Raw genomic sequence first — 26,572 nt, forward strand, 5'->3', positions numbered from 1 at the left:
CCTGTTCTGTTCCTAGCCAGGCAGCGTCTATTGTGTCCCCCCCAGCCTCCAATCTCCTGTTCTGTTCCTAGCCAGGCAGCGTCTATTGTGTCCCCCCCAGTCTCCAATCTCCTGTTCTGTTCCTAGCCAGGCAGCGTCTATTGTGTCCCCCCAGCCTCCAATCTCCTGTTCTGTTCCTAGCCAGGCAGCGTCTATTGTCCCAGCCCCAGCCTCCAATCTCCTGTTCTGTTCCTAGCCAGGCAGCGTCTATTGTGTCCCCCCAGCCTCCAATCTCCTGTTCTGTTCCTAGCCAGGCAGCGTCTATTGTCCCCCCAGCCTCCAATCTCCTGTTCTGTTCCTAGCCAGGCAGCGTCTATTGTGTCCCCCCCCCCAGCCTCCAATCTCCTGTTCTGTTCCTAGCAGGCAGGCAGCGTCTATTGTCCCCCCAGCCTCCAATCTCCTGTTCTGTTCCTAGCCAGGCAGCGTCTATTGTCCCCCCCAGCCTCCAATCTCCTGTTCTGTTCCTAGCCAGGCAGCGTCTATTGTGTCCCCCCCCCAGCCTCCAATCTCCTGTTCTGTTCCTAGCCAGGCAGCGTCTATTGTCCCCCCCAGCCTCCAATCTCCTGTTCTGTTCCTAGCCAGGGCAGCGTCTATTGTCCCCCCCAGCCTCCAATCTCCTGTTCTGTTCCTAGCCAGGCAGCGTCTATTGTGTCCCCCCCCAGGCTCCAATCTCCTGTTCTGTTCCTAGCCAAGCAGCGTCTATTGTCCCCCCCAGCCTCCAATCTCCTGTTCTGTTCCTAGCCAGGCAGCGTATATTGTGTCCCCCCCAGCCTCCAATCTCCTGTTCTGTTCCTAGCCAGGCGCGTCTATTGTGTCCCACCCCAGCCTCCAATCTCCTGTTCTGTTCCTAGCCAGGCAGCGTCTATTGTGTCCCCCCAGCCTCCAATCTCCTGTTCTGGTTCCTAGACAGGCAGCGTCTATTGTCCCCCCAGCCTCCAATCTTCCTGTTCTGTTCCTAGCCAGGCAGCGTCTATTGTCCCCCCAGCCTCCAATCTCCTGTTCTGTTCCTAGCCAGGGCAGCGCCTATTGTCCCCCCCAGCCTCCAATCTTCCTGTTCTGTTCCTAGCCATGGCAGCGTTTCCTATTGTCCCCCCCCCCAGCCTCCAATCTCCTGTTCTGTTCTAGCCAGGCAGCGTCTATTGTTCCCCCCCCAGCTCAAATCTCCTGTTCTGTTCCTAGCCAGGCAGCGTCCGATTGTGTCCCCCCCCCCCAGCCTTCCAATCTCCTGTTCTGTTCCTAGCCAGGCAGCGTCTATTGTGTCCCCCCCCAGCCTCCAATCTCCTGTTCTGTTCCTAGCCAGGCAGCGTCTATTGTGTCCCCCCAGCCTCCAAGCTCCTGTTCTGTTCCTAGCCAGGTCAGCGTGCTATTGTCCCCCCCCCAGCCTCCAATCTCTGTTCTGTTCCTAGCACAGGCAGCGTCTATTGTGTCCCCCCAGCCTCCAATCTCCTGTTCTGTTCCTAGCAGGCAGCAGATCTATTGTCCCCCCAGCCTCCAATCTCCTGTTCTGTTCCTAGCCAGGCAGCGGCATTGTGTCCCCCACCCCAGCCTCCAAATCTCCTGTTCTGTTCCTAGCCAGGCAGCGTCTATTGTCCCCCCCCAGCCTCCAATCTCCTGTTCTGTTCCTAGCCAGGCAGCGTCTATTGTGTCCCCCCCCCCCAGCCTCCAATCTCCTGTTCTGTTCCTAGCCAGGCAGCGTCTATTGTGTCCCCAGCCTCCAATCTCCTGTCTGTTCCTAGCAGCGAGGCATGGTTATGATGTGACATTCAATAAAGGGTTAGGGATGCGTTTATAAAACATTATGGGCCTTTAGCCAGCACCGTTCTACAGTGAGGCAAAATCCCATTAAAGCAAGCAACAGGGAAGAGGTCACAGAGAGGCTGGGAAGGAGAGAGGGAAGAGAGGTCAGAGGAGGATAGCGAGACAGAGAAAGGGTTTGTGAGGGAGAGGGGGAAAGGCCTAGATGAGAGAGGAGGTACCTTCCAAAGGAAATGTCATCCACACTTGAGAGAAGGCTTCAGTCCGATCACTAGAATCTGAATGAACAAGATCGGTTGGATTGAAAACAGACAAATATTCTCAGTGGAATTGAAGAGAAAGACAAAATAACAATGACATAGTTACTGTTAACTGTAGGGTGTCAATGTCATGTATCACCCAGTATAGAACAGACTGTAGGGTGTCAATGTCATGTATTCACCCAGTATAGAACAGACTGTAGGGTGTCACTGTCATGTATCACCCAGTATAGAACAGACTGTATGGTGTCAATGTCATGCATCACCCAGTATAGAACAGACTGTAGGGTGTCAATGTCATGTATCACCCAGTATAGAACAGACTGTAGGGTGTCAATGTCATGTATCACCCAGTATAGAACAGACTGTAGGGTGTCAATGTCATGTATCACCCAGTATAGAACAGACTGTAGGGTGTCAATGCCATGTATCACCCAGTATAGAACAGACTGTAGGGTGTGAATGTCATGTATCACCCAGTATAGAACAGACTGTAGGGTGTCAATGTCATGTATCACCCAGTATAGAACAGACTGTAGGGTGTGAATGTCATGTATCCACCCAGTATAGAACAGACTGTAGGGTGTCAATGTCATGTATCACCCACTATAGCCACCCACCCAGTATAGAACAGACTGTAGGGTGTGAATGTCATGTATCACCCAGTATAGAACAGACTGTAGGGTGTGAATGTCATGTATCACCCAGTATAGAACAGACTGTAGGGTGTGAAATGTCATGTATCACCCAGTATAGAACAGACTGTAGGGTGTGAATGTCAGTATCACCCAGTATAGAACAAACTGTAGGGTGTGAATGTCATGTATCACCCAGTATAGAACAGACTGTAGGGTGTCAATGTCATGTATCACCCACTATAGAACAGACTGTAGGGTGTGAATGTCATGTATCACCCAGTATAGAACAGACTGTAGGGTGTCAATGTCATGTATCACCCACTATAGAACAGACTGTAGGGTGTCAATGTCATGTATCACCCAGTATAGAACAGACTGTAGGGTGTGAATGTCATGTATCCACCCAGTATAGAACAGACTGTAGGGTGTCAATGTCATGTGTCACCCAGTATAGAACAGACTGTAGGGTGTCAATGTCATGTGTCACCCAGTATAGAACAGACTGTAGGGTGTGGAATGTCATGTATCACCCAGTATAGAACAGACTGTAGGGTGTGAATGTCATGTATCACCCAGTATAGAACAGGACTGTAGGGTGTAGGGTGTAGTGTGTAGTGTGTGTAGGGTGTAGTGTGTGTAGGGTGTAGTGTGTGTAGTGTGTAGTGTGTGTAGGGTGTAGTGTGTAGGGTGTAGTGTGTGTAGGGTGTAGTGTGTAGGGTGTAGTGTGTAGTGTGTAGGGTGTAGTGTGTAGGGTGTAGTGTGTAGTGTGTAGGGTGTAGTGTGTAGTGTGTAGGGTGTAGTGTGTAGTGTGTAGGGTGTAGTGTGTAGTGTGTATAGGACAGGGTGTAGTGGTAGTGTGTAGTGTGTAGGGTGTAGTGTATATAGGCCGGGTGTAGTGTGTAGTGTATATAGGACAGGTGTAGTGTTTAGTGTTGTAGTGTGTAGGGTGAGTGTGTAGGGTGTAGTGTATACAGGACAGGATCATCAACCAGACTCAGCTGCAGGGCTAGTTTTTCTGGAGCGGACGGTCAGGGGGCCGGAACAGAATTACAAATCATTTGTAGACTGCAAATTGACCGCAAGAAGCCCAACAGATATAATATTTGACTTAACATAATAATTTCAAACCTTGCTTACATGTTGTATACGATCAGGTACACTCCCTGGCCAGTGTATTAGGTAAACCCATCCAGAACAGCCTGAATTGTCCAGGACATGGAACGTGCTCAATTGGTATCCAGGCAGGAAAAACCTTCCCCACACCATTACACCACCGCCACCAGCCTTTACCGTTGACACCAGGCAGGATCACACCTTGGCTGCTTATACCAAATCCTGACTGCCATCGCATGACGAAACATTCATCAGACCAGGCTGTTTCTCCACTACTTAATTGTCCAGTGTTGGTGCTGGCGTTCCCACTGAAGCCTCTTCTTCTGGTGTTTATCTGATAGGAGTGGAACCCGGTGTGGTCGTCTGCTGCAGTAGCCCGTCTGTGACAAGGAGCGATGAGTTGTGCCTTCCGAGATGCCGTTCAGATGCCATTATTTGCTTGTTTGTGGCCAGGCCTGTTAGTTCACACGATTCTACCATTCTCCTTCAACCTCTCATCAACGAGCTGTTTTCGCTCACAGGACTTCCGCTGACTGGATGTTTTGTTGTCACACCATTCTCCGTAAACACTAGAGAGTGTCCGTGCGTGAAAGCCCAGGAGGCTGTCGTTTCTGAGACCGGGGAACCGATGATCTTACCACGCTCCAAGTCACTTAGGTCGTTTTGACCATTCTAACGTTCAATCCAACAGTAACTGAATGCCTTGATGCCTGCCTTTATACAGCAAGCCACATGACTCACTGTCTGTAGGAGCAAACCATTTGTGAACAGGGTGGTTGTACCTAATAAACTGGCCAGTGTATCCCTCCCTCTATTATGCGTGGGAATACTAGGGAACAGATTTCCCAAATTAAAATCATTTGGAGCTGATTTGCTGGTGCTTTTACAGTTTTTTTGTTTTATCTCCAACAATAAAACATTTTAATAAAATAAGTTGTATTTTTTTTTGCTCAGAAAACTAGTGGGGCTAAATAATTGGCGCCAGTTGGGGACACCTGATATAGGGTTTACCTTAGTAAGAGAGGCCATGGCCAGTAGAGAGTACTGTGTGATGGGGTGATCCTTCAGGTCCGGGCCACTAAGAAGAGGCTCCACATTACACACCTCCCCCTTAGAGCCACTGAACAGACAACGAGACTCACATGTACGCATCCCCATCAACCTCCTACACGCAGAGAGAGAGAGAGAGGAGAGAGAGAGAGAGGGAGGGGGGAGAGAGCGCGAGAGAGAGAGAGAGAGAGGAGGGGGGAGAGAGGCAGAGAGAGAGAGAGAGAGGAGGGGGGAGAGAGGCAGAGAGAGAGAGAGACAGGAGGGGGGAGGGGGAGAGAGAGGAGGGAGAGAGGAGGGTGGGGGGAAGAAGAGAGAGGGGGAGAGAGAGACTAACAAAATAAACATAACTTCAGTCACAAAGTAGGTTTGTGGTTCATTATGACAATATTGAATATCCTATTTCCCCTAAAGCCCTCAGATTCTGACATACACAAATGCAGTACAGAGCAGAATTGTTAGTCCCAAATGGTACCCTATGGGCCCTGGTCAGATGTAGTGCACTTTATAGAGAATAGGGTGCCATTTGGGACACAGACTTAGAGAAGCCAGAAAAACGAAAAAGTACTTCTCCCCCATTTCCATTAATCTGACCTGAATAAGAGAGACAGCTTTGTATAATAATGTCTAACTGAGCAGGGGTCATTCTGTCTCCCTGTAATACCTCATTACACACACAATCCCTGTCTCACTGTAATACCTCATTAAAATAATGTACTGTTAGACTGTGGTTACAGATAGTGACAGGGGTGCTTGAATGTATAACTAATAGGAATACAATGTGAGGGTCAAAAATAAACCAACCACACTGCCTTCAGAAAGTATTCACACCCCTCGACTTTCTCCACATTCTGTTGTTACAGTCTGAATTTAAAATGGATTCCATTCAGATGTTTTTGTCACTAGCCTACCCACAATACCCCATAATGTCAAAGTGGATATTTGTTTTATTCTTACGAATTAATTTAACATGAAAAGCTGAAATGTCTTGACTCAATAAGTAATCAACCCCTTTGTTATGGCAAGCCTAAATATGTACTGGAGTAACAATGTGCTTAACCAGTCCCATAATAAGTTGCATGGACTCTGTGTGCAATAATAGTGTGTACCTCATCTCTGTACCCAACTCATACAATTATCTGTAAGGTCCCTTCAGTCGAGCAAAGAATTTCAAACACAGATTCAACCACAAAGACCAGGGAGGTTTTCCAATGCCTCACAAAGAAGAAGAGCACCCATTGGTAGATGGGGGGGGAAAGCAGACGTTCAATATCCCTTTCAGCATGGTGAAGTTATTAATTACACTATGGATGGTGTCACTACAAAGATACAGGCATCCCTCCTAACTCAGTTGCCGGAGAGGAAGGAAACTGCTCAGGGATTTCACTATGAGGCCAATGGTGACTTTAACACGGTTACAGAGTTTAATGGCTGTGACAGGAGAAAACTGAGGATGGGTCGACAACATGGTAGTTGCTCCACAATAATAACCTAGATGAGTGAAAAGGAAGCCTGTAAAGAATACATTCCAAAACATGGATGCTGTTTAAAACAAGGCACTAATGTAATACTGCAACAACAAGACAAGACATTACTGAGTACTCCTCTCCATTTTTGAAAGCATAGTGGTGGCTGCATCATGTTATGAGTATGCTTGTCATCGTTCAGGATAAACAAATAAACGTAATGGAGTGAAACACAGACAACATCCCAGAGGAAAAACTGGTTCAGTCTGCTTTCCACCAGACACTGGGAGATGAATTCCGTCCACAACCAGCCACACCCGACCCTAACACCACCCTAACCTAACCCCACCCTAACCTAACCCCACGCACCCCACCCGATCCTTACCCCACCCCTAACCCCACCCTAACCTAACCCCACCCTAACCCTAACACCAGCATAACCTAACCCCACGCACCCTAACCCCACCCTAACCCGACCCTAAACCCACCTGACCCGACCCTAACCCCACCCTAACCTAACGCACCCTAACCTAACCCCACCCTAACCCCACCCGACCCTAATCCCACCCGACCCTAATCCCACCCGACCCTAATCCCACCCAACATCACCCCACCCTAACCCCAACCTAACCTAACCCCACGCACCCTAACCCCACGCACCCTAACCCCACGCACCCTAATCCCACCCGACCCCACCCCACCCTAACCCCAACCTAACCCCAACCCCACCCTAACCCAACCCCACCCTAACCTAACCCCACCCTAACCTAACCCCACGCACCCTAACCCCACCCCACCTGACCCTAACCCCACCTGACCCTAACCCCACCCGACCCTAACCTAACCCAACTCCACCCTAACCCCAACCTAACCTAACCCAACACCACCCTAACCCAACCCTAACCCCACTCGACCCTAACCTAACTCAACCCCACCCTAACCCTAACCTAACCGCACCATAACCCTAACCTAACCCCACCCTAACCCTAACCCACCCTAACCCACCCTAACCCACCCTAACCCCACCCTAACCCAACCCCACCCCAACCCCACCCTAACCCACCCCACCCAACCCAACCCCACCCTAACCCACCCCACCCTAACCCAACCCTAACCTAACCCCACCCTAACCCCACCCTAACCCAACCCTAACCTAACCCGCTGTACAGTTCCCCTTTTATATCTTGAACATTTAATGCTGTTTTCTTCAACATTGATGTATTTAGTGAATATTTAGGCCTATTGAACAGTAGACTGATGATGCAGCTCTCTACTGCTCTTTCATCACGTTGAACCACCTTCACCAAGTAGAATACAAACATTTACATGTCTGGGCCTGTTATAGACTGGGCCTGCTATAGTCCGTTATAGTCTGGGCCTGTTATAGTCTGTTATAGTCTGGGCCTGCTATAGTCTGGGCCTGCTATAGTCTGGGCCTGCTATAGTCTGGGCCTGCTATAGTCTGTTATAGTCTGGGCCTGCTATAGTCTGGGCCTGCTATAGTCTGGGCCTGCTATAGTCTGGGCCTGCTATAGTCTGTTATAGTCTGGGCCTGCTATAGTCTGTTATAGTCTGGGCCTGTTATAGTCCGTTATAGACTGGGCCTGTTATAGTCCGTTATAGACTGGGCCTGTTATAGTCCGTTATAGACTGGGCCTGTTATAGTCTTATAGACTGGGCCTGTTATAGTCTTATAGACTGGGCCTGTTATTGTCTTATAGACTGGGCCTGTTATAGTCTTATAGACTGGGCCTGCTATAGTCTTATAGACTGGGCCTGTTATAGTCTTATAGACTGGGCCTGTTATAGTCTGTTATAGTCTGGGCCTGCTATAGTCTGGGCCTGTTATAGTCTGGGCTGCTATAGTCTGTAATAGTCTGGGCCTGCTATAGTCTGGGCCTGCTATAGTCTGGGCCTGTTATAGACTGGGCCTGTTATAGTCTTGTAGACTGGGCCTGTTATAGTCTTATAGACTGGGCCTGTTATAGTCTGTTATAGTCTGGGCCTGCTATAGTCTGGGCCTGTTATAGTCTGGGCCTGCTATAGTCTGGGCCTGCTATAGTCTGGGCCTGCTATAGTCTGTTATAGTCTGGGCCTGCAATAGTCTGTTATAGTCTGGGCCTGCTATAGTCTGGGCCTGCTATAGTCTGTTATAGACTGGGCCCTGTTATAGTCCTGTTATAGGACTGGGCCTGCTATAGTCCGTTTATAGACTGGGCCTGTTATAGTCTTATAGACTGGGCCTGTTATAGTCTTATAGACTGGGCCTGTTATAGTCTTATAGACTGGGCCTGTTATAGTCTTATAGACTGGGCCTGTTATAGTCTTATAGACTGGGCCTGTTATAGTCTTATAGACTGGGCCTGTTATAGTCTTATAGACTGGGCCTGTTATAGTCTTATAGTCTGGGCCTGCTATAGTCTGGGCCTGCTATAGTCTGGGCCTGCTATAGTCTGGGCCTGCTATAGTCTGGGCCTGCTATAGTCTGGGCCTGCTATAGTCCGTTATAGTCTGGGCCTGCTATAGTCCGTTATAGAGGGCCTGCTATAGTCCGTTATAGACTGGGCCTGTTATAGTCCGTTATAGACTGGGCCTGTTATAGTCTTATAGACTGGGCCTGCTATAGTCCGTTATAGACTGGGCCTGCTATAGTCCGTTATAGACTGGGCCTGTTATAGTCCGTTATAGACTGGGCCTGTTATAGTCCGTTATAGACTGGGCCTGTTATAGTCCGTTATAGACTGGGCCTGTTATAGTCCGTTATAGACTGGGCCTGTTATAGTCCGTTTATGACTGGGCCTGTTATAGTCCGTTATAGACTGGGCCTGTTATAGTCCGTTATAGACTGGGCCTGTTATAGTCCGTTATAGACTGGGCCTGTTATAGTCCGTTATAGGACTGGGCCTGTATAGTCCGTTATAGACTGGGCCTGTTATAGTCCGTTATAGACTGGGCCTGTTATAGTCCGTTATAGACTGGCCTGTTTATAGTCTGTTATAGACTGGGCATGGTTATAGTCTGTTAAGACTGGGCCTGTTATAGTCCGTTATAGACTGGGCCTGTTATAGTCCGTTATAGACTGGGCCTGTTATAGTCCGTTATAGACTGGGCCTGTTATAGTCCGTTATAGACCTGGGCCTGTTTATAGTCCGTTATAGACTGGGGCCTTTATAGTCCGTTATAGACTGGGCCTGTATAGTCGTTATAGACTGAGCCTGTTTATAGTCTGTTATAGACGGGGACTGTTATAGTCTGTTATAGACTGGGCCTGTTATAGTCTGTTATAGACTGGGCCTGTTATAGTCTGTTATAGACTGGGCCTGTTATAGTCTGTTAGACTGAGCCTGTTATAGTCTGTTATAGACTGGGGACTGTTATAGTCTGTTATAGACTGGGCCTGTTATAGTCTGTTATAGACTGGGCCTGTTATAGTCTGTTATAGACTGGGCCTGTTATAGTCTGTTATAGACTGGGCCTGCTATAGTCTGTTATAGACTGGGTCTGTTATAGTCTGTTATAGACTGGGCCTGTTATAGCCTGTTATAGACTGGGCCTGTTATAGTCTGTTATAGACTGCGCCTGTTATAGTCTGTTATAGACTGGGCCTGTTATAGACTGGGCTGTTATGGTCTGTTATAGACTGGGACTGTTATAGCCTGTTATAGACTGGGCCTGTTATAGACTGGGCCTGTTATAGACTGGGCCTGTTATAGACTGGGCCTGTTATAGACTGGGCCTGTTATAGTCTGGGCCTGTTATAGTCTGTTATAGACTGTGCCTGTTATAGTCTGTTATAGACTGTGCCTGTTATAGACTGTGCCTGTTATAGTCTGTTATAGACTGGGACTGTTATAGTCTGTTATAGACTGGGCCTGTTATAGTCTGTTATAGACTGGGCCTGCTATAGTCTGTTATAGACTGGGCCTGCTATCGTCTGTTATAGACTGGGCCTGTTATAGTCTGTTATAGACTGGGCCTGTTATAGTCTGTTATAGACTGAGCCTGTTATAGTCTGTTATAGACTGGGACTGTTATAGTCTGTTATAGACTGGGCCTGTTATAGTCTGTTATAGACTGGGCCTGTTATAGTCTGTTATAGACTGGGCCTGTTATAGTCTGTTATAGACTGGGCCTGTTATAGTCTGTTATAGACTGGGACTGTTATAGTCTGTTATAGACTGGGACTGTTATAGTCTGTTATAGACTGGGCCTGTTATAGTCTGTTATAGACTGGGCCTGTTATAGACTGGGCCTGTTATAGTCTGTTATAGACTGGGCCTGCTATAGTCTGTTATAGACTGGGTCTGTTATAGTCTGTTATAGACTGGGCCTGTTATAGCCTGTTATAGACTGGGCCTGTTATAGTCTGTTATAGACTGCGCCTGTTATAGTCTGTTATAGACTGGGCCTGTTATAGACTGGGCCTGTTATGGTCTGTTATAGACTGGGACTGTTATAGCCTGTTATAGACTGGGCCTGTTATAGACTGGGCCTGTTATAGACTGGGCCTGTTATAGACTGGGCCTGTTATAGACTGGGCCTGTTATAGTCTGGGCCTGTTATAGTCTGGGCCTGTTATAGTCTGTTATAGACTGTGCCTGTTATAGTCTGTTATAGACTGTGCCTGTTATAGACTGTGCCTGTTATAGTCTGTTATAGACTGGGACTGTTATAGTCTGTTATAGACTGGGCCTGTTATAGTCTGTTATAGACTGGGCCTGCTATAGTCTGTTATAGACTGGGCCTGCTATAGTCTGTTATAGACTGGGACTGTTATAGTCTGTTATAGTCTGTTATAGACTGGGCCTGTTATAGACTGGGCCTGCTATAGTCTGTTATAGACTGGGCCTGTTATAGACTGGGACTGTTATAGTCTGTTATAGACTGGGCCTGTTATAGACTGGGCCTGTTATAGACTGGGCCTGCTATAGACTGGGCCTGCTATAGACTGTTATAGACTGGGCCTGTTATAGTCTGTTATAGACTGCGCCTGTTATAGTCTGTTATAGACTGGGCCTGTTATAGACTGGGCCTGTTATGGTCTGTTATAGACTGGGACTGTTATAGTCTGTTATAGACTGGGCCTGTTATAGACTGGGCCTGTTATAGACTGGGCCTGTTATAGACTGGGCCTGTTATAGACTGGGCCTGTTATAGACTGGGCCTGTTATAGTCTGGGCCTGTTATAGTCTGGGCCTGTTATAGTCTGTTATAGACTGTGCCTGTTATAGTCTGTTATAGACTGTGCCTGTTATAGACTGTGCCTGTTATAGTCTGTTATAGACTTGGACTGTTATAGTCTGTTATAGACTGGGACTGTTATAGTCTGTTATAGACTGGGACTGCTATAGTCTGTTATAGACTGGGCCTGCTATAGTCTGTTATAGACTGGGACTGTTATAGTCTGTTATAGACTGGGACTGTTATAGTCTGTTATAGACTGGGACTGTTATAGCCTGTTATAGACTGGGCCTGTTATAGTCTGTTATAGACTGGGCCTGTTATAGTCTGTTATAGACTGGGCCTGCTATAGACTGGGACTGTTATAGTGTTGATGTGTTTTGTATTTGGTAGCCGTTTGGTTGCTACTGTGTAATATTGTTCTTTATTTTGACGTTCTGTCCTTTATGTCTTTTGTGGACTGCAACAGGCTACAGAACGTCATGTTTGCCTCAATTTGGACCCATTGGTTTAAATATCCACCTACACCATGTTCACCAGAGTGCAGTTGTAGATAAAACCTCCATGTTGTTGTACTCTATTTGGCCCTAACAGTTAGGCTTACACACTAATGCCAGATAAACACAATGAAAGAAAAAACTGTATGTAGCCTATAGATATGCAAACTAGTAATACATTTATGGATTTTTTGATGCAATGTTTTCCCTTTATTCAACCCGCACGCCACCCACCCGCCCTTCATCCACACAATACTTCATGGCCCTGAACCCACCCGCCCACAGTGTCCGCAGGGACTGCAGTCAACCAGCACATCACTCCTACTGTGTGCAGAGCAATACTGCCCCCTGCAGGTCACTGCAGGTAGCTTCACACACACACAATCTCTGAGGAGACAAATGAGTATTACCTGAAAGCCAGCTCAAACACAGAGCCACCACTGTCGTTGCACACTGCCAGCGTAGGGTCATCAGTGAACTGAGAGAGAGAGAGGGACAACAGAGGAGCTCAATAGAGACCATCTGAGCAGAAGACACATTTCAATTCAAGTTGACTTTTACTGCCAGACTACCTTGACATGTAAGACGGCGGTGCCGGGTGGGTGAGCGTCCGTAATGCTTCGCAGAAGCTTCCCATTGGCCAGATCCCACATGGTGATATGTCCCTTGGCGAAGCCACAGAGCAGGCGGGTGCAGTGGTGGTTGATGCTGAGGGCGGAGACAGCTCCATACTCCGCCCCTGTCGCCGTGCTTCCCAAGCACAAACGGAGAGCCTGGTTCAGATCTGAAATAAACCGCATTACCCATCAGGCAACACACTGTGGAGCCAAGCACTATGGGAGAGGCCACTCTTAACTCTTGTACTGTCATAGAACAACAGCAGTGACACTGGGACAGTCAGTCTTTAGAAAACATATGGAGATTTGTCAAAACACATTTTCTGCTTACAGCATAAATCAAACCAAAAACACGCTCCACACAGTAGTGAATGACAACCACACTAAATACAACACGTGTCTGAACCAGCCGGATGAATGACAACCACACTAAATACAACAACACATGTCTGAACCAGCCGGATGAATGACAACCACACTAATTACAACAACACATGTCTGAACCAGCCGGATGAATGACACACAGACAAACAACCTTATTCAAAAACCAGAAATTAAATAGCATGTGCAGACAATATGTTAACATGCTGATGTTGAGATCAATGTCTACAATATGACTGTACAGAGAGACAGAGAGACCAATGTCTACAAAATTACTGTACAGAGTTGAGGTCGACCGATTATGATTTTTCAACGCCGATACTGATTATTGGAGGGCCAAAAAAAGCCGATGCCGATTAATCGGCCGATTTTTTTCTTTATTTATTTGTAATAATGACAATTACAACATTACTGAATGAACACTTATTTTAACTTAATATAATACATAAATACTATCAATTTAGCCTCAAATAAATAAAGAAACGTTCAATTTGGTTTAAATAATGCAAAAACAAAGTATTGGAGAAGAAAGTAAAAGTGCAATATGTGCCATGTAAAAAAGCTAATGTTTAAGTTCCTTGCTCAGAACATGAGAACATATGAAAGCCTTTTAACGAGTCTTCAATATTCCCAGGTAAGAAGTTTTAGGTTGTAGTTATTATAGGAATTATAGGACTATTTCTCTCTATACAATTTGTATTTCATATACCTTTGACTATTGGATGTTCTTATAGGCACTTTAGTATTGCCAGTGTAACAGTATAGCTTCCGTCCCTCTCCTCGCTCCTACCTGGGCTCGAACCAGGAACACATCAACAACAGCCACCCTCGAAGCAGCGTTACCCATGCAGAGCAAGGGGAACAACTACTCCAAGTCTCAGAGCGAGTGACGTTTGAAACGCTATTAGCGCGCACCCGGCTAACTAGCTAGCCATTTCACATTGGTTACACCAGCCTAATCTCGGGAATTGATAGGCTTGAAGTCATAAACAGCGCAATGCTTGAAGCACAGCGAAGAGCTGCTGGCAAACGCACGAAAGTGCTGTTTGAATGAATGCTTACGAGCCTGCTGGTGCCTACCACCGCTCAGTCAGACTGCTCTATCAAATCATAGACTTAATTATAATATAATAAACACACAGAAATACGAGCCTTAGGTCATTAATATGGTCGAATCTGGGAACTATCATTTCGAAAACGAAACGTTTTTTCTTTCAGTGAAATACGGAACCGTTCCGTATTTTATCTAACAGGTGGCATCCCTAAGTCTAAATATTCCTGTTACATTGCACAACCTTCAATGGTATGTCATAATTATGTACAATTCTGGCAAATTAATTATAGCCTTTGTTAGGATTAAATGGACTTCACACAGTTTGCAACGAGCCAGGCGGCCCAAACTGCTGCATATACCCTGACTGCTTGTACGGAACGCTAGAGAAGTGACACAACTCCCCTAGTTATAAGAAATTCATGTTAGCAGGCAATATCAACTAAATATGCAGGTTTAAAAATATATACTTGTGTATTGATTTTAAAGAAAGGCATTGATGTTTATGGTTAGGTACATTGGTGCAACGATTGTGCTATTTTCGCAAATGCGCTTGTTTAATCATCACCCGTTTGTCGAAGTAGGCTGTGATTCAATGAGAAATTAACAGGCACCGCATCGATTATATGCAATGCAGGACAAGCTAGTTAAACTAGGAATATCATCATCATGTGTAGTTAACTAGTGATTATGTTAAGATTAATGCAAGTTTAATGCTAGCTAGCAACATACCTTGGCTTCTTGCTGCCCTCGCGTAACAGGCTCCTCATGGAGTGCAATGTAAGGCAGGTGGTTAGAGCGTTGGACTAGTAACCGGAAGGTTGCAAAAACGAATCCCGAGGTGACAAGGTAAAAATCTGTTGTTCTGCCCCTGAACAAGGCAGTTAACCCCCGTTCCTAGGCCATCATTGAAAATAAGAATGTGTTCTTAATCTGACTTGCCTAGTTAAATAAAAGTGTAAAAAAATATATAATAAATATTTTTTTTTTTTTTAAATCGGTGTCCAAAAATACCGATTACTGATTGTTATGAAAACTTGAAATCGGCCCTAATTAATCGGCCATTCCGATTAATCGGTCGACCTCTAGTACAGAGAGCACAATGTTTACAATATGACTGTACAGAGAGACAGAGAGAGAGAGACAGAGAGAGAAACAGAGAGAGAGAGAAACAGAGACAGACAGACAGAGAGAGAGAGACAGAGAGAGAAACAGAGAGAGAGAGACAGAGAGAGAGAGAGAGACAGAGAGAGCTATTGGCGGAATGTACCTTTTCCTGTCCATTCAGAGTTAGCCCAGACAGACAGAGAGAAAAGAACTAACTAAATATATAACAATCTTCAGTTGAATTCATAGTTCACACAACCTCAACTTAGTTAGTTAGTGACTACCTTGTCCTTAACCATGCATTGCACTGGATCATGTCAATGACTATATGACTGTAGTACTAATCACTGATATGTTAAGGACTTACCAAACACTAGAGCCAGGCCATGAGACGTTCCCACTACGATCACACCAGACACAGTCTAGAAACAGAGAAGATATTTAACCAGAGAACAGGACCAGTCTAGAAACAGAGAGAACAGGACCAGTCTAGAAACAGAGAGAACAGGACCAGTCTAGAAACAGAGAGAACAGGACCAGTCTAGAAACAGAGAGAACAGGACCAGTCTAGAAACAGAGAGAACAGGACCAGTCTAGAAACAGAGAGAACAGGACCAGTCTAGAAACAGAGAGAACAGGACCAGTCTAGAAACAGAGAGAACAGGACCAGTCTAGAAACAGAGAAGATATTTAACTAGAGAACAGGACCAGTCTAGAAACAGAGAGAACAGGACCAGTCTAGAAACAGAGAGAACAGGACCAGTCTAGAAACAGAGAGAACAGGACCAGTCTAGAAACAGAGAGAACAGGACCAGTCTAGAAACAGAGAGAACAGGACCAGTCTAGAAACAGAGAGAACAGGACCAGTCTAGAAACAGAGAGAACAGGACCAGTCTAGAAACAGAGAGAACAGGACCAGTCTAGAAACAGAGAGAATATATTTAACTAGAGAACAGTCTAGAAAGGGTGAAAGCAGCACTGCAGTATAGTATGTGATAATGATACTTACTACTGCAGTTGGCAGTCCAGCATCTACTTTGTCCTGAAGAACAAGGAAGGAAAAAGTACATTTCAGTGATGCATGAAAAATGTACAACTGAAAGCTGTGTTTGTGGTGTTGGTTGTGTGTGGTGTTGGTTGTGTGTGGTGTTGGTTGTGTGTGGTGTTGGTTGTGTGTGTGGTGTTGGTTGTGTGTGGTGTTGGTTGTGTGTGGTGTTGGTTGTGTGTGGTGTTGGTTGTGTGTGTGGTGTTGGTTGTGTGTGGTGTGGTTGGTGTGGTGTTGGTTGTGTGTGGTGTGGTTGTGTGTGGTGTTGGTTGTGTGTGTGGTGTTGTGTGTGTGGTGTTGGTTGTGTGTGTGGTGTTGGTTGTGTGTGTGGTGTTGGTTGTGTGTGTGGTGTTGGTTGTGTGTGTGGTGTTGGTTGTGTGTGGTGTGTGTGTGTGTGGTGTTGGTGTGTGTGGTGTTGGGTGTGTGTGGTGTTGGTTGTGTGTGTGGTGTTGGTTGTGTGTGTGGTGTTGGTTGTGTGTGTGGTGTTGGTTGTGTGTGTGTGTTGTTGTGGTGTGTGTGTGTTGTGTGGTGTGTGTGGTGTGTGTGTTGTGTTGTGGTGTGTGGTGTTGGGTGTGTGTGGTGTTGGGTGTGTGTGTGGTGTTGGTTGTGTGTGTGGTGTTGGTTGTGTGTGTGGTGTTGGTTGTGTATGTGGTGTTGGTTGTGTATGTGGTGTTGGTTGTGTATGTGGTGTTGTGTGGTGTTGTGTGTGTGGTGTGTGTGTGGTGTTGTATTGTATTGTGTTGGTTGTGTGTGTTGTATTGTGTGTGTTGTGTGTGGTGTTGTGTGTGTGTGTTACTCACAGCGGCTGAGACTATCTGAGCAGAGATGCCTTTCAGGATGCTGTGTCGGAGCACAGAGCCATGGACTGTAGTGCTGAGCTCCACTGTCTTCCTCTTCCTACACACACACACACACACACACACACACACACACACACAGTTAGGTTTGAATCTCAGTTGTGACGACAAATGTCAGAGTGAACTGTACCCGTAATGCATAATGTAACCTGCTGAATACAGCACATCACAGAAGGTCTCACAACATGCCCATTAGGAGTTAGGTTAAGGTTACATTTAGTGTTAGGGAAAACAGGATTTTGGATTGGGAATCAATTATTTGGTCCCCACAAGGATAGCAATACAAAACTGTGTGTGTGTGTGTGTGTGTGTGTGTGTGTGTGTGTGTGTGTGTGTGTGTGTGTACACACATTTTACCATACTTGTGAGCACCAGAAGTCCTCACAATAATAGTAAACCAACTAAAATTCAGAGAAGTGAGGACATTTTGCCGGTCCTCACTTGTAAAAAGGCTATTTTAAGCTTAGGTATAAGGTTAGGCTTAGGTATAAGGTTAGGCTTAGGTATAAGGTTAGGCTTAGGTATAAGGTTAGGCTTAGGGAAAATTATATTTTCAATGGGAATCAATTGTTGGTTCCCAAAAAGTCCTCACAAGTATAGTAAGACATAGCTGAGTGTGTGTGTGTGTGTGTGTGTGTGTGTGTGTGTGTGTGTGTGTGTGTGTGTGTGTGTGTGTGTGTGTGTGTGTGTGTGTGTGTGTGTTGGCTACCGTTTGAGGTGTGTGCGGTCTCCGCTGTCGGAGCTGGCCAATGAGGAGGTCTCACAGGAGTGGGCATCGATGTTCTCTGTGTTCAGCAGACACGTGTCTTCCAAGATGAAGGGCTCCTCCTCATCCTCAGGCTGAAACAGGAGACGGCAGAATCACAACTGTTAGCCCAGATATGATGCAGGGCTGGCTACCCCGCTGTGTTGACTTCCTTACAGAACATTGTGTTGTTCTGTAACAAGTCAGGGAGCTAGAAGCTGTCAGATTCCTGCAGCATGTGAAACAGAATAGGTGTAGTTACTGAAAGATGAGAGCTACCTCATTCAGGATGCTCTCCAGGGTAGGCGGGGTGTCAACTTGGGGAATGTCAAACTCTTTATCATCGATCTGAGGAGAATAGAGAAGGTATGCAATATGTGTTCAGCACAATGAAGTCTATCTCGCCAGACATCTCATTATATTACTATTCTACCTAAGTCTATGGTTCTAGCGATCTTTAATGGGATATTAAACGTATAGCAGAGACATGGCAGTGCTAGGCTAAAGGACAACAAAGTAACCCACTAGCAAGCTATACATTTGACAACCAGCAAAATAATACTAATGCTAGCTACAGCTTTAATTGCACAAACAAACTCTCATATTTAGTGCATCTATTCCCCCCCCCACAAAAAATGCTAGGTTTAGCTATCTAATCGCTACCACCTCCACCAAGTCTATCAAGAAAACCAGAAACTGTTGAGAAACAGCCATAAGCGACAGTCCCACTCACCGCATCTATTTCCATTAAATTGAGCTGGGATGAGGCAGAAACCAAACTGCGTGTATCTGGTGAACCTGACATTGTAACAGGTCAAATATATTCATGTAGATACACAACGAAACAATAGCTACATTATTAGCTAGCTAGCGGTATCATCTCTCCGATTCCACTCTTCCTTGTTGTACCGGAAGAACGGTGTGTCACGTGCTACGTCACGACTGAAGGGGTGTATTCAGTGTTCGGAACGTTTGGCAAGGTTCGGAAACATTTTGTCTTGAGCGAAAAATACCAACAAAAAGTGTGGATTTTGTATAATACTTCACACTCTTTTAGAGTGAAATGAATGAGTTCAGTATTGCCAGCTAGCTTCCCCTCTCTATTTCCCAGATATGTTTCACTCTCTCTGGTATTCCAGGAGTCCTCGGGCAGTATTCAGAATCTCTGATCTAGGATCAGGTCTAAACGGATCCTCCACCAGCACTCCGAATCTGAAACCATTTAGGAATATTGGCTTTTTGGAACAGGTTGATGTGCGGTGGCGCGATGAAGATTCTGTGAAATGTAATTGTAGCTTTTAACCAGCAGGGGGAGTCCAAAACACAGGCTACTTCGGCCTACTAACTGCAACATGGTGTTGAAATGATCAAGAGTAGCTAAATGCTGCCTCCTTGTGTCCTATTTCAGAAATACAGGCGAAAGTGATGAGTGACACCAATCTTTTGATTGTGATCCCAAATAAAAGTCTGTGGTTTGAACAAGATTTTCCTAGATAAAAAACATCTTATCATCTTGAAAGGTTTAGAAGTAGACAGCAAAGTAATGACATACTCATTGTTGTTGACAGAGTTGGGGAGTAACTGATTACAAAAAAACTGCAACTGTAACCAGTTACGTAACCAGCTAAAATATTGTAATGAGATTACAGATACTGTTTTCTCAAGGTCATTAAATTCAGCATTGAAAAAAGGAGCAAGTTTAAGTTTGCTCCACCTGAGTGAGTCTGGCAAGTCAGAGACCACTATGATGACACACCAAATGAAGACCACCAATCAGAGAACACTATGATGACACACCAAATGAAGACCACCAATCAGAGACCACTATGATGACACACCAAATGAAGACCACCAATCAGAGACCACTATGATGACACACCAAATGAAGACCACCAATCAGAGACCACTATGATGACACACCAAATGAAGACCACCAATCAGAGACCACTATGATGACACACCAAATGAAGACCACCAATCAGAGACCACTATGATGACACACCAAATGATGACCACCAATCAGAGACCACTATGATGACACACCAAATGCGTTTGATGGATATTTTTAGTCTTCTTCTAATGGTGAAATGAATCCAAACGTATCTGAAAGTAATCAGATTACATTACTGAGTTTGGGTAATCCAAAAGTTACATGACTAATTACAGTGTTGGACAGGTAACTGTAACTGTAATAGATTACATGTAGAAAGTAACCTACACAACCCTGGTTGTTGATGCCTGTGTCTTGTGCACTGATGAAGGTCTGACGACCGAATGCTCAGCCTAAATAAATAGAAAGTTGTGCATTGATCCTGAGTGTGCGGAGACTCCTTTACATTTAAATGTGTATTTTGCGCAAATCAATGACAGGCCCCTGCTAATAATGTTGTGTTTGACTCTAAATGTCTACAACAACTACATATAAGCCTAACCTTACGTATTTCCAAAACACTGATTTCCCGAAAATCGTTTTGGTAGGGAAACCAAAAATGCAAGTAAGCGTTTCATTGGACGGTGTATACCATGTGTATCCTGTACAGATGACTCATAAAACTTGAAATTGAAAGGCTTTACTTGAAACATCTAATGAGGCTGTCACAGAGGTCAGTCAGACACATAGATACAAAAGCAGATTTGGTCTGGTAGGCCGAAGCTATACTGGTACATCTCTGTTCCTCACAATCCTGGATGCAGGCTGGATTTTACGCTTTACTTTCACAGATCCAGCTTTATGCTTCTTGTTCTTGCTGCTTTTCTCAGTCTTTTGCACATCGGGCACAGACTCAGGATTCCGAACTGACTCTATGGGATGCTTTGGATCCATCACAGACCTTGAGGTGTATATCTGTCTGGACAGGCTCTGTTTCGATAAACTGTGTGTCTGTGTCTGCATCGACTTCTGTCTGGACAGTTCTGGTGGTGAGAGCAGAACGCTGATCTTGCTGGACCCCAGGGTCGGCTGTTCGAAGCACCAGCCACAGCACCAGCTGAATATGACAGCTAGAGTCAGGGTGATGACGATGGTGCAGAAGATGAATACTACGAGAAAGCCACCAATGCTCCACATGTCGTGGAAGCCTTCATCGGACAGCTTGGAGAAGAGCCTCTCATAGAGGTAGGACCAGTCCTTGGAGATGTTTCTTGCCATGGCTGCCATCTTGGCTCCAGTGTCTTCATTCACCTGTACGGTCATTGAGGTCAATGTCAATTCTCTAATAACCATAGCAATGTGGAAGATACCATTCTGTAAAACATAAATGAAACTTACCTCTTGATCACCAGCTATTACTCTGATAGAGAAGAACACAGTTCTCCTAAACTATGTGTGAAGCTTCTGGACTACTACATCATTGATGTCCATTTCAGATCCACTTTATCTGTATTCATTCAGAAATAAGAAGATATAGTTGCACGGACATGTAATCTTTGAATAAACAGTATTTCTTTATCATTTCCATCCAGAAAACGAATAATAGTTTCCATCATAACAAAGTCAAGTGCCACTGTCAGTGCCAATGAACAAACTGGACAGAGGACCCCAGCTAGCTAGCCAGCTAGCTTTAGCTAGCCTGTTAGCTACTACTGTCAAGTTGCAATAATTGAGCCATGACGAAGTGTGTTTACTTAGGGAACTTTCATTATCATAAAATTCCTTCGTGAAAGCGTTACTTCAACTTACCAAAATTGTTAGTAGGACGTTGGCAAACTATATGGCTTTTATTTGAACGGGAGGATCACTGGTCCAGTCGGAAATTCTTGGTAACCATGGTAACATCGTCATCAACGTTTGCCACGTGTTACATTAAATCGTTGCAAGCCAAGCGCCTAGGAATTCTGTAGAGAGCATGTGTCTTTTTCCTAATATTAGCTAGCCTACTTTACAACTATTCGTTGAGTTACTTTATAATATGCATGAGGAATGTCGAGATGGTACACCTACAGGCTTGTGGTAGATATATAGGGGAGAGCAAGTGAAACAGTTTTTTAACTAACTGAAGAGTTATCCAATATTTATTTGCTCTAGCCTAAGCTCATATTCAGTTGCCTCAAGGAAAAGGAGAAGAGGAAAACTTAGTACTGTAATTATGGTTTTACTACATAAACAATTACAATGCTTTTCACAAGTGAAGAGGCCTGATCACTGTATCATTCATGTGCTCTTTTTCTACCAACCCTGGTCATTAGGCCCTGGCTGCAAGCTAGTGTTTCATGCTAGGCGCTGTGATACCAGCCACACTAATTGGCAGAGATGGAATTCCTCAGGGGCCTGATTCATCTCTTAGTTCCCAGCACGGAGAGGGGCTTATGTAGGGGTCATACAGACGAGTGCTGTGTGCACACACGCACAGATGCACTCACACACAGAGGCAGGCACACACACACGCACACACACACACAGGCAAAATGCTACTGTACTACTGTTGTCTTATACTGCATCAATTTCCTTCACATAGGCCTCTAAGTACAGTACAGTATAGTCTGGGTAATCTAGGATATTGTGCCTGCCAGCCTGTCACTTCTCTAGACTTAATCCCCACTGTAAGACAAGACATCAGACAGAAAACAGCAGTCCCTCTAGCAGTGTAAGCTTTACTGAGAGGATGGACAGTGTGTGTGTGTGTGTGTGTGTGTGTGTGTGTGTGTGTGTGTGTGTGTGTGTGTGTGTGTGTGTGTGTGTGTAGCCTACACCCTGAGGTCAGATTGTGTGATGTAACAATGACTTATGTCATATGACAGATAACATTAACAATGAAGGCCATGACCTTCACACCTCACTGGCCATTGCAAGCAGTGTCAAACTTTCAGTATTGATAAAGAATCATAATTGCTCTGCATAGTTGAGAGAGTGAGAGAGAAGAGAGAGAAAGAGAGAGATGAGAGAGAAATCGAGACAGAGAGAAAGAGAGAGACAGTGAGACAGAGAGTGAGAGAGAAGAGAGAGAGAGATTAGAGAGAGAAATCGAGACAGAGAGAGAGAGAAAGAGAAACAAAGAGAGAGTGAGATGAGAGAACACGGGTGATTAAGAGAAGTTTCTTCAACAGTGTAAATTGTTTGGGGGTTAATGCAAGGGGAAGTCCTACAACAGTGTAAATTGTTTGGGGGTTAATGCTAGTGGAAGTCCTACAACAGTGTAAATTGTTTGGGGGTTAATGCTAGTGGTGGTGGAAGTCCTACAACAGTGTAAATTGTTTGGGGGTTAATGCTAGTGGAAGTCCTACAACAGTGTAAATTGTTTGGGAGTTAATGCTAGTGGAAGTCCTACAACAGTGTAAATTGTTTGGGGGTTAATGCTAGTGGAAGTCCTACAACAGTGTAAATTGTTTGGGGGTTAATGCTAGTGGAAGTCCTACAACAGTGTAAATTGTTTGGGGGTTAATGCTAGTGGAAGTCCTACAACAGTGTAAATTGTTTGGGGGTTAATGCTAGTGGAAGTCCTACAACAGTGTAAATTGTTTGGGGGTTAATGCTAGTGGAAGTCCTACAACAGTGTAAATTGTTTGGGGGTTAATGCTAGTGGAAGTCCTACAACAGTGTAAATTGTTTAGGGGTTAATGCTAGTGGAAGTCCTACAACAGTGTAAATTGTTGGGGGTTAATGCTAGTGGAAGTCCTACAACAGTGTAAATTGTTTGGGGGTTAATGCTAGTGGAAGTCCTACAACAGTGTAAATTGTTTAGGGGTTAATGCTAGTGGAAGTCCTACAACAGTGTAAATTGTTTGGGGGTTAATGCTAGTGGAAGTCCTACAACAGTGTAAATTGTTTGGGGGTTAATGCTAGTGGAAGTCCTACAACAGTGTAAATTGTTTAGGGGTTAATGCTAGTGGAAGTCCTACAACAGTGTAAATTGTTTGGGGGTTAATGCTAGTGGAAGTCCTACAACAGTGTAAATTGTTTGGGGGTTAATGCTAGTGGAAGTCCTACAACAGTGTGACATATTTCCCTGGGCCTGGGGGAAACTGCAGCAGTGAGTGGGCCACTCCTCTGATTGCATCCCAAATGGCACCTTTTCCTTATATAGCTCATAGGGCTCTGGTCAAAAGTAGTGCACTATGTAGGGAATTAGGGTGTCATTTGGGCCACGCTCACTCAGACTGGCTCACTTGTCTCTTCAGACACATGTTGAAGAGAGAGGAAATGGAGAGAATTCAGCTCACTCTTCTTGTATCTGGATGTGGTGTGTGGGGGTGTGTGTGTGTGTGTGTGTGTGTGTGTGTGTGTGTGTGTGTGTGTGTGTGTGTGTGTGTGTGTGTGTGTGTGTGTGTGTGTGTGTGTGTGTGTGTGTGTGTGTGTGTGTGTGTGTGTGTGTGTGTGTGTGTGTTTTAGCTGGGGATCTACAGGAAATATGAGATAATCCCCTTTTTAAGATAACTTTCCTTGAGAATGTGATGTGTTTCTTTCTCTAAAGCCCCAATTGTACCACAGCATCCTCAGAAATATACACATAAACCACGCATCAGTGGGGGAGAGAGAGAGATTCAGCATTCAGCACCACAGACAGCTCAGAGAGAGAAAGTGAGATGACACATTAGTCAGACATTGATAAAAAATTACATTGTTTACAAACAATGGAGTAAAACAAGCTTATATTTTGGGCTCCGATGGGGTAGGACAGTTGAACTACGCTCAATTAAAAGTCAATGGGTATATAATATAGAATTAATTTACAAGTCTAAAAATGTAGGTACCAATCACAGATTTCCCCTTTAAAAGTCCTTGTTTTTATTATCATAAAGATAGAGATACTGACAGGCTACATTCCAGTAGGTGAGGGACACTCACATTCCATCACAGAGCAGGATGTCACACTGACAGTAGCCTACACCCTGAGGTCAGATTGTGTGATGTGACAATGACTTATGTCATATGACAGATAACATTAACAATAAAGGCCATGAGCCTCACACCTCACTGGCCATTGCAAGCAGTGTCAAACATACAGTATTGATAAAGAATCATAATTGCTCTGCATAGTTGAGAGAGTGAGAGAGAAGAGAGAGAAAGAGAGAGATGAGAGAGAAATCGAGACAGAGAGAAAGAGAGAGACAGTGAGAGAGAGAGTGAGAGAGAAGAGAGAGAGAGAAGAGAGAGAAATCGAGACAGAGAGAGAGAAAGAGAAACAAAGAGAGAGTGAGAGAGAGAGATGAGAGAACACGGGTGATTAAGAGAAGTTTCTTCAACAGTGTAAATTGTTTGGGGGTTAATGCTAGGGGAAGTCCTACAACAGTGTAAATTGTTTGGGGGTTAATGCTAGTGGAAGTCCTACAACAGTGTAAATTGTTTGGGGGTTAATGCTAGTGGTGGTGGAAGTCCTACAACAGTATAAATTGTTTGGGGGTTAATGCTAGTGGAAGTCCTACAACAGTGTAAATTGTTTGGGGGTTAATGCTAGTGGAAGTCCTACAACAGTGTAAATTGTTTGGGGGTTAATGCTAGTGGTGGTGGGAAGTCCTACAACAGTGTAAATTGTTTGGGGGTTAATGCTAGTGGAAGTCCTACAACAGTGTAAATTGTTTGGGGGTTAATGCTAGTGGAAGTCCTACAACAGTGTAAATTGTTTGGGGGTTAATGCTAGTGGAAGTCCTACAACAGTGTAAATTGTTTGGGGGTTAATGCTAGTGGAAGTCCTACAACAGTGTAAATTGTTTAGGGGTTAATGCTAGTGGAAGTCCTACAACAGTGTAAATTGTTTGGGGGTTAATGCTAGTGGAAGTCCTTCAACAGTGTAAATTGTTTGGGGGTTAATGCTAGTGGAAGTCCTACAACAGTGTAAATTGTTTGGGGGTTAATGCTAGGGGAAGTCCTACAACAGTGTAAATTGTTTAGGGGTTAATGCTAGTGGAAGTCCTACAACAGTGTAAATTGTTTGGGGGTTAATGCTAGTGGAAGTCCTACAACAGTGTAAATTGTTTAGGGGTTAATGCTAGTGGAAGTCCTACAACAGTGTAAATTGTTTGGGGGTTAATGCTAGTGGAAGTCCTACAACAGTGTAAATTGTTTGGGGGTTAATGCTAGGGGAAGTCCTACAACAGTGTAAATTGTTTAGGGGTTAATGCTAGTGGAAGTCCTACAACAGTGTAAATTGTTTGGGGGTTAATGCTAGTGGAAGTCCTACAACAGTGTAAATTGTTTGGGGGTTAATGCTAGTGGAAGTCCTACAACAGTGTAAATTGTTTAGGGGTTAATGCTAGTGGAAGTCCTACAACAGTGTAAATTGTTTAGGGGTTAATGCTAGTGGAAGTCCTACAACAGTGTAAATTGTTTGGGGGTTAATGCTAGTGGAAGTCCTACAACAGTGTAAATTGTTTGGGGGTTAATGCTAGTGGAAGTCCTACAACAGTGTAAATTGTTTAGGGGTTAATGCTAGTGGAAGTCCTACAACAGTGTAAATTGTTTGGGGGTTAATGCTAGTGGAAGTCCTACAACAGTGTGACATATTTCCCTGGGCCTGGGGGAAACTGCAGCAGTGAGTGGCCCACTCCTCTGATTGCATCCCAAATGGCACCTTTTCCTTTTATAGCTCATAGGGCTCTGGTCAAAAGTAGTGCACTATGTAGGGAATTAGGGTGTCATTTGGGCCACTCTCACTCAGACTGGCTCACTTGTCTCTTCAGACGCATGTTGAAGAGAGAGGAAATGGAGAGAATTCAGCTCACTCTTCTTGTATCTGGATGTGGTGTGTGGGGTTGTGGGTGTGGGTGTGGGTGTGGGTGTGGGTGTGTGTGTGTGTGTGTGTGTGTGTGTGTGTGTGTGTGTGTGTGTGTGTGTGTGTGT

The 26,572-nt window shown here is 44.9% G+C and overlaps 1 protein-coding gene and 1 long non-coding RNA gene across 2 annotated transcripts; both read right to left on the reverse strand.

The window, feature by feature from the left end:
* Positions 1–2,030: 2,030 nt before the first annotated feature.
* LOC115184122 (vacuolar protein sorting-associated protein 8 homolog) lies at positions 2,031–18,732 on the reverse strand. Its single transcript, XM_029745111.1, has 11 exons — positions 18,533–18,732; positions 18,079–18,147; positions 17,764–17,894; positions 16,998–17,094; positions 16,162–16,194; positions 15,520–15,574; positions 15,316–15,321; positions 12,569–12,780; positions 12,407–12,474; positions 4,817–4,970; positions 2,031–2,072 (listed from the first exon to the last, which is right to left on the reverse strand). The coding sequence occupies exons 1-11, from the start codon at positions 18,602–18,604 to the stop codon at positions 2,031–2,033; spliced, it is 939 nt and encodes a 312-aa protein (XP_029600971.1). The 5' UTR covers positions 18,605–18,732.
* Positions 18,733–20,221: 1,489 nt separating this feature from the next.
* Positions 20,222–21,558, reverse strand: LOC115184126 (uncharacterized). Its single transcript, XR_003874197.1, has 3 exons — positions 21,479–21,558; positions 21,068–21,176; positions 20,222–20,980 (listed from the first exon to the last, which is right to left on the reverse strand). It is a non-coding gene; the product is annotated as an uncharacterized LOC115184126 (long non-coding RNA).
* Between the last annotated feature and the right edge of the window lie 5,014 nt (positions 21,559–26,572).

This window comes from Salmo trutta, unplaced genomic scaffold (assembly GCF_901001165.1).
Source record: "Salmo trutta unplaced genomic scaffold, fSalTru1.1, whole genome shotgun sequence".
NCBI classification, from domain to species: Eukaryota; Metazoa; Chordata; class Actinopteri; order Salmoniformes; family Salmonidae; genus Salmo; species Salmo trutta.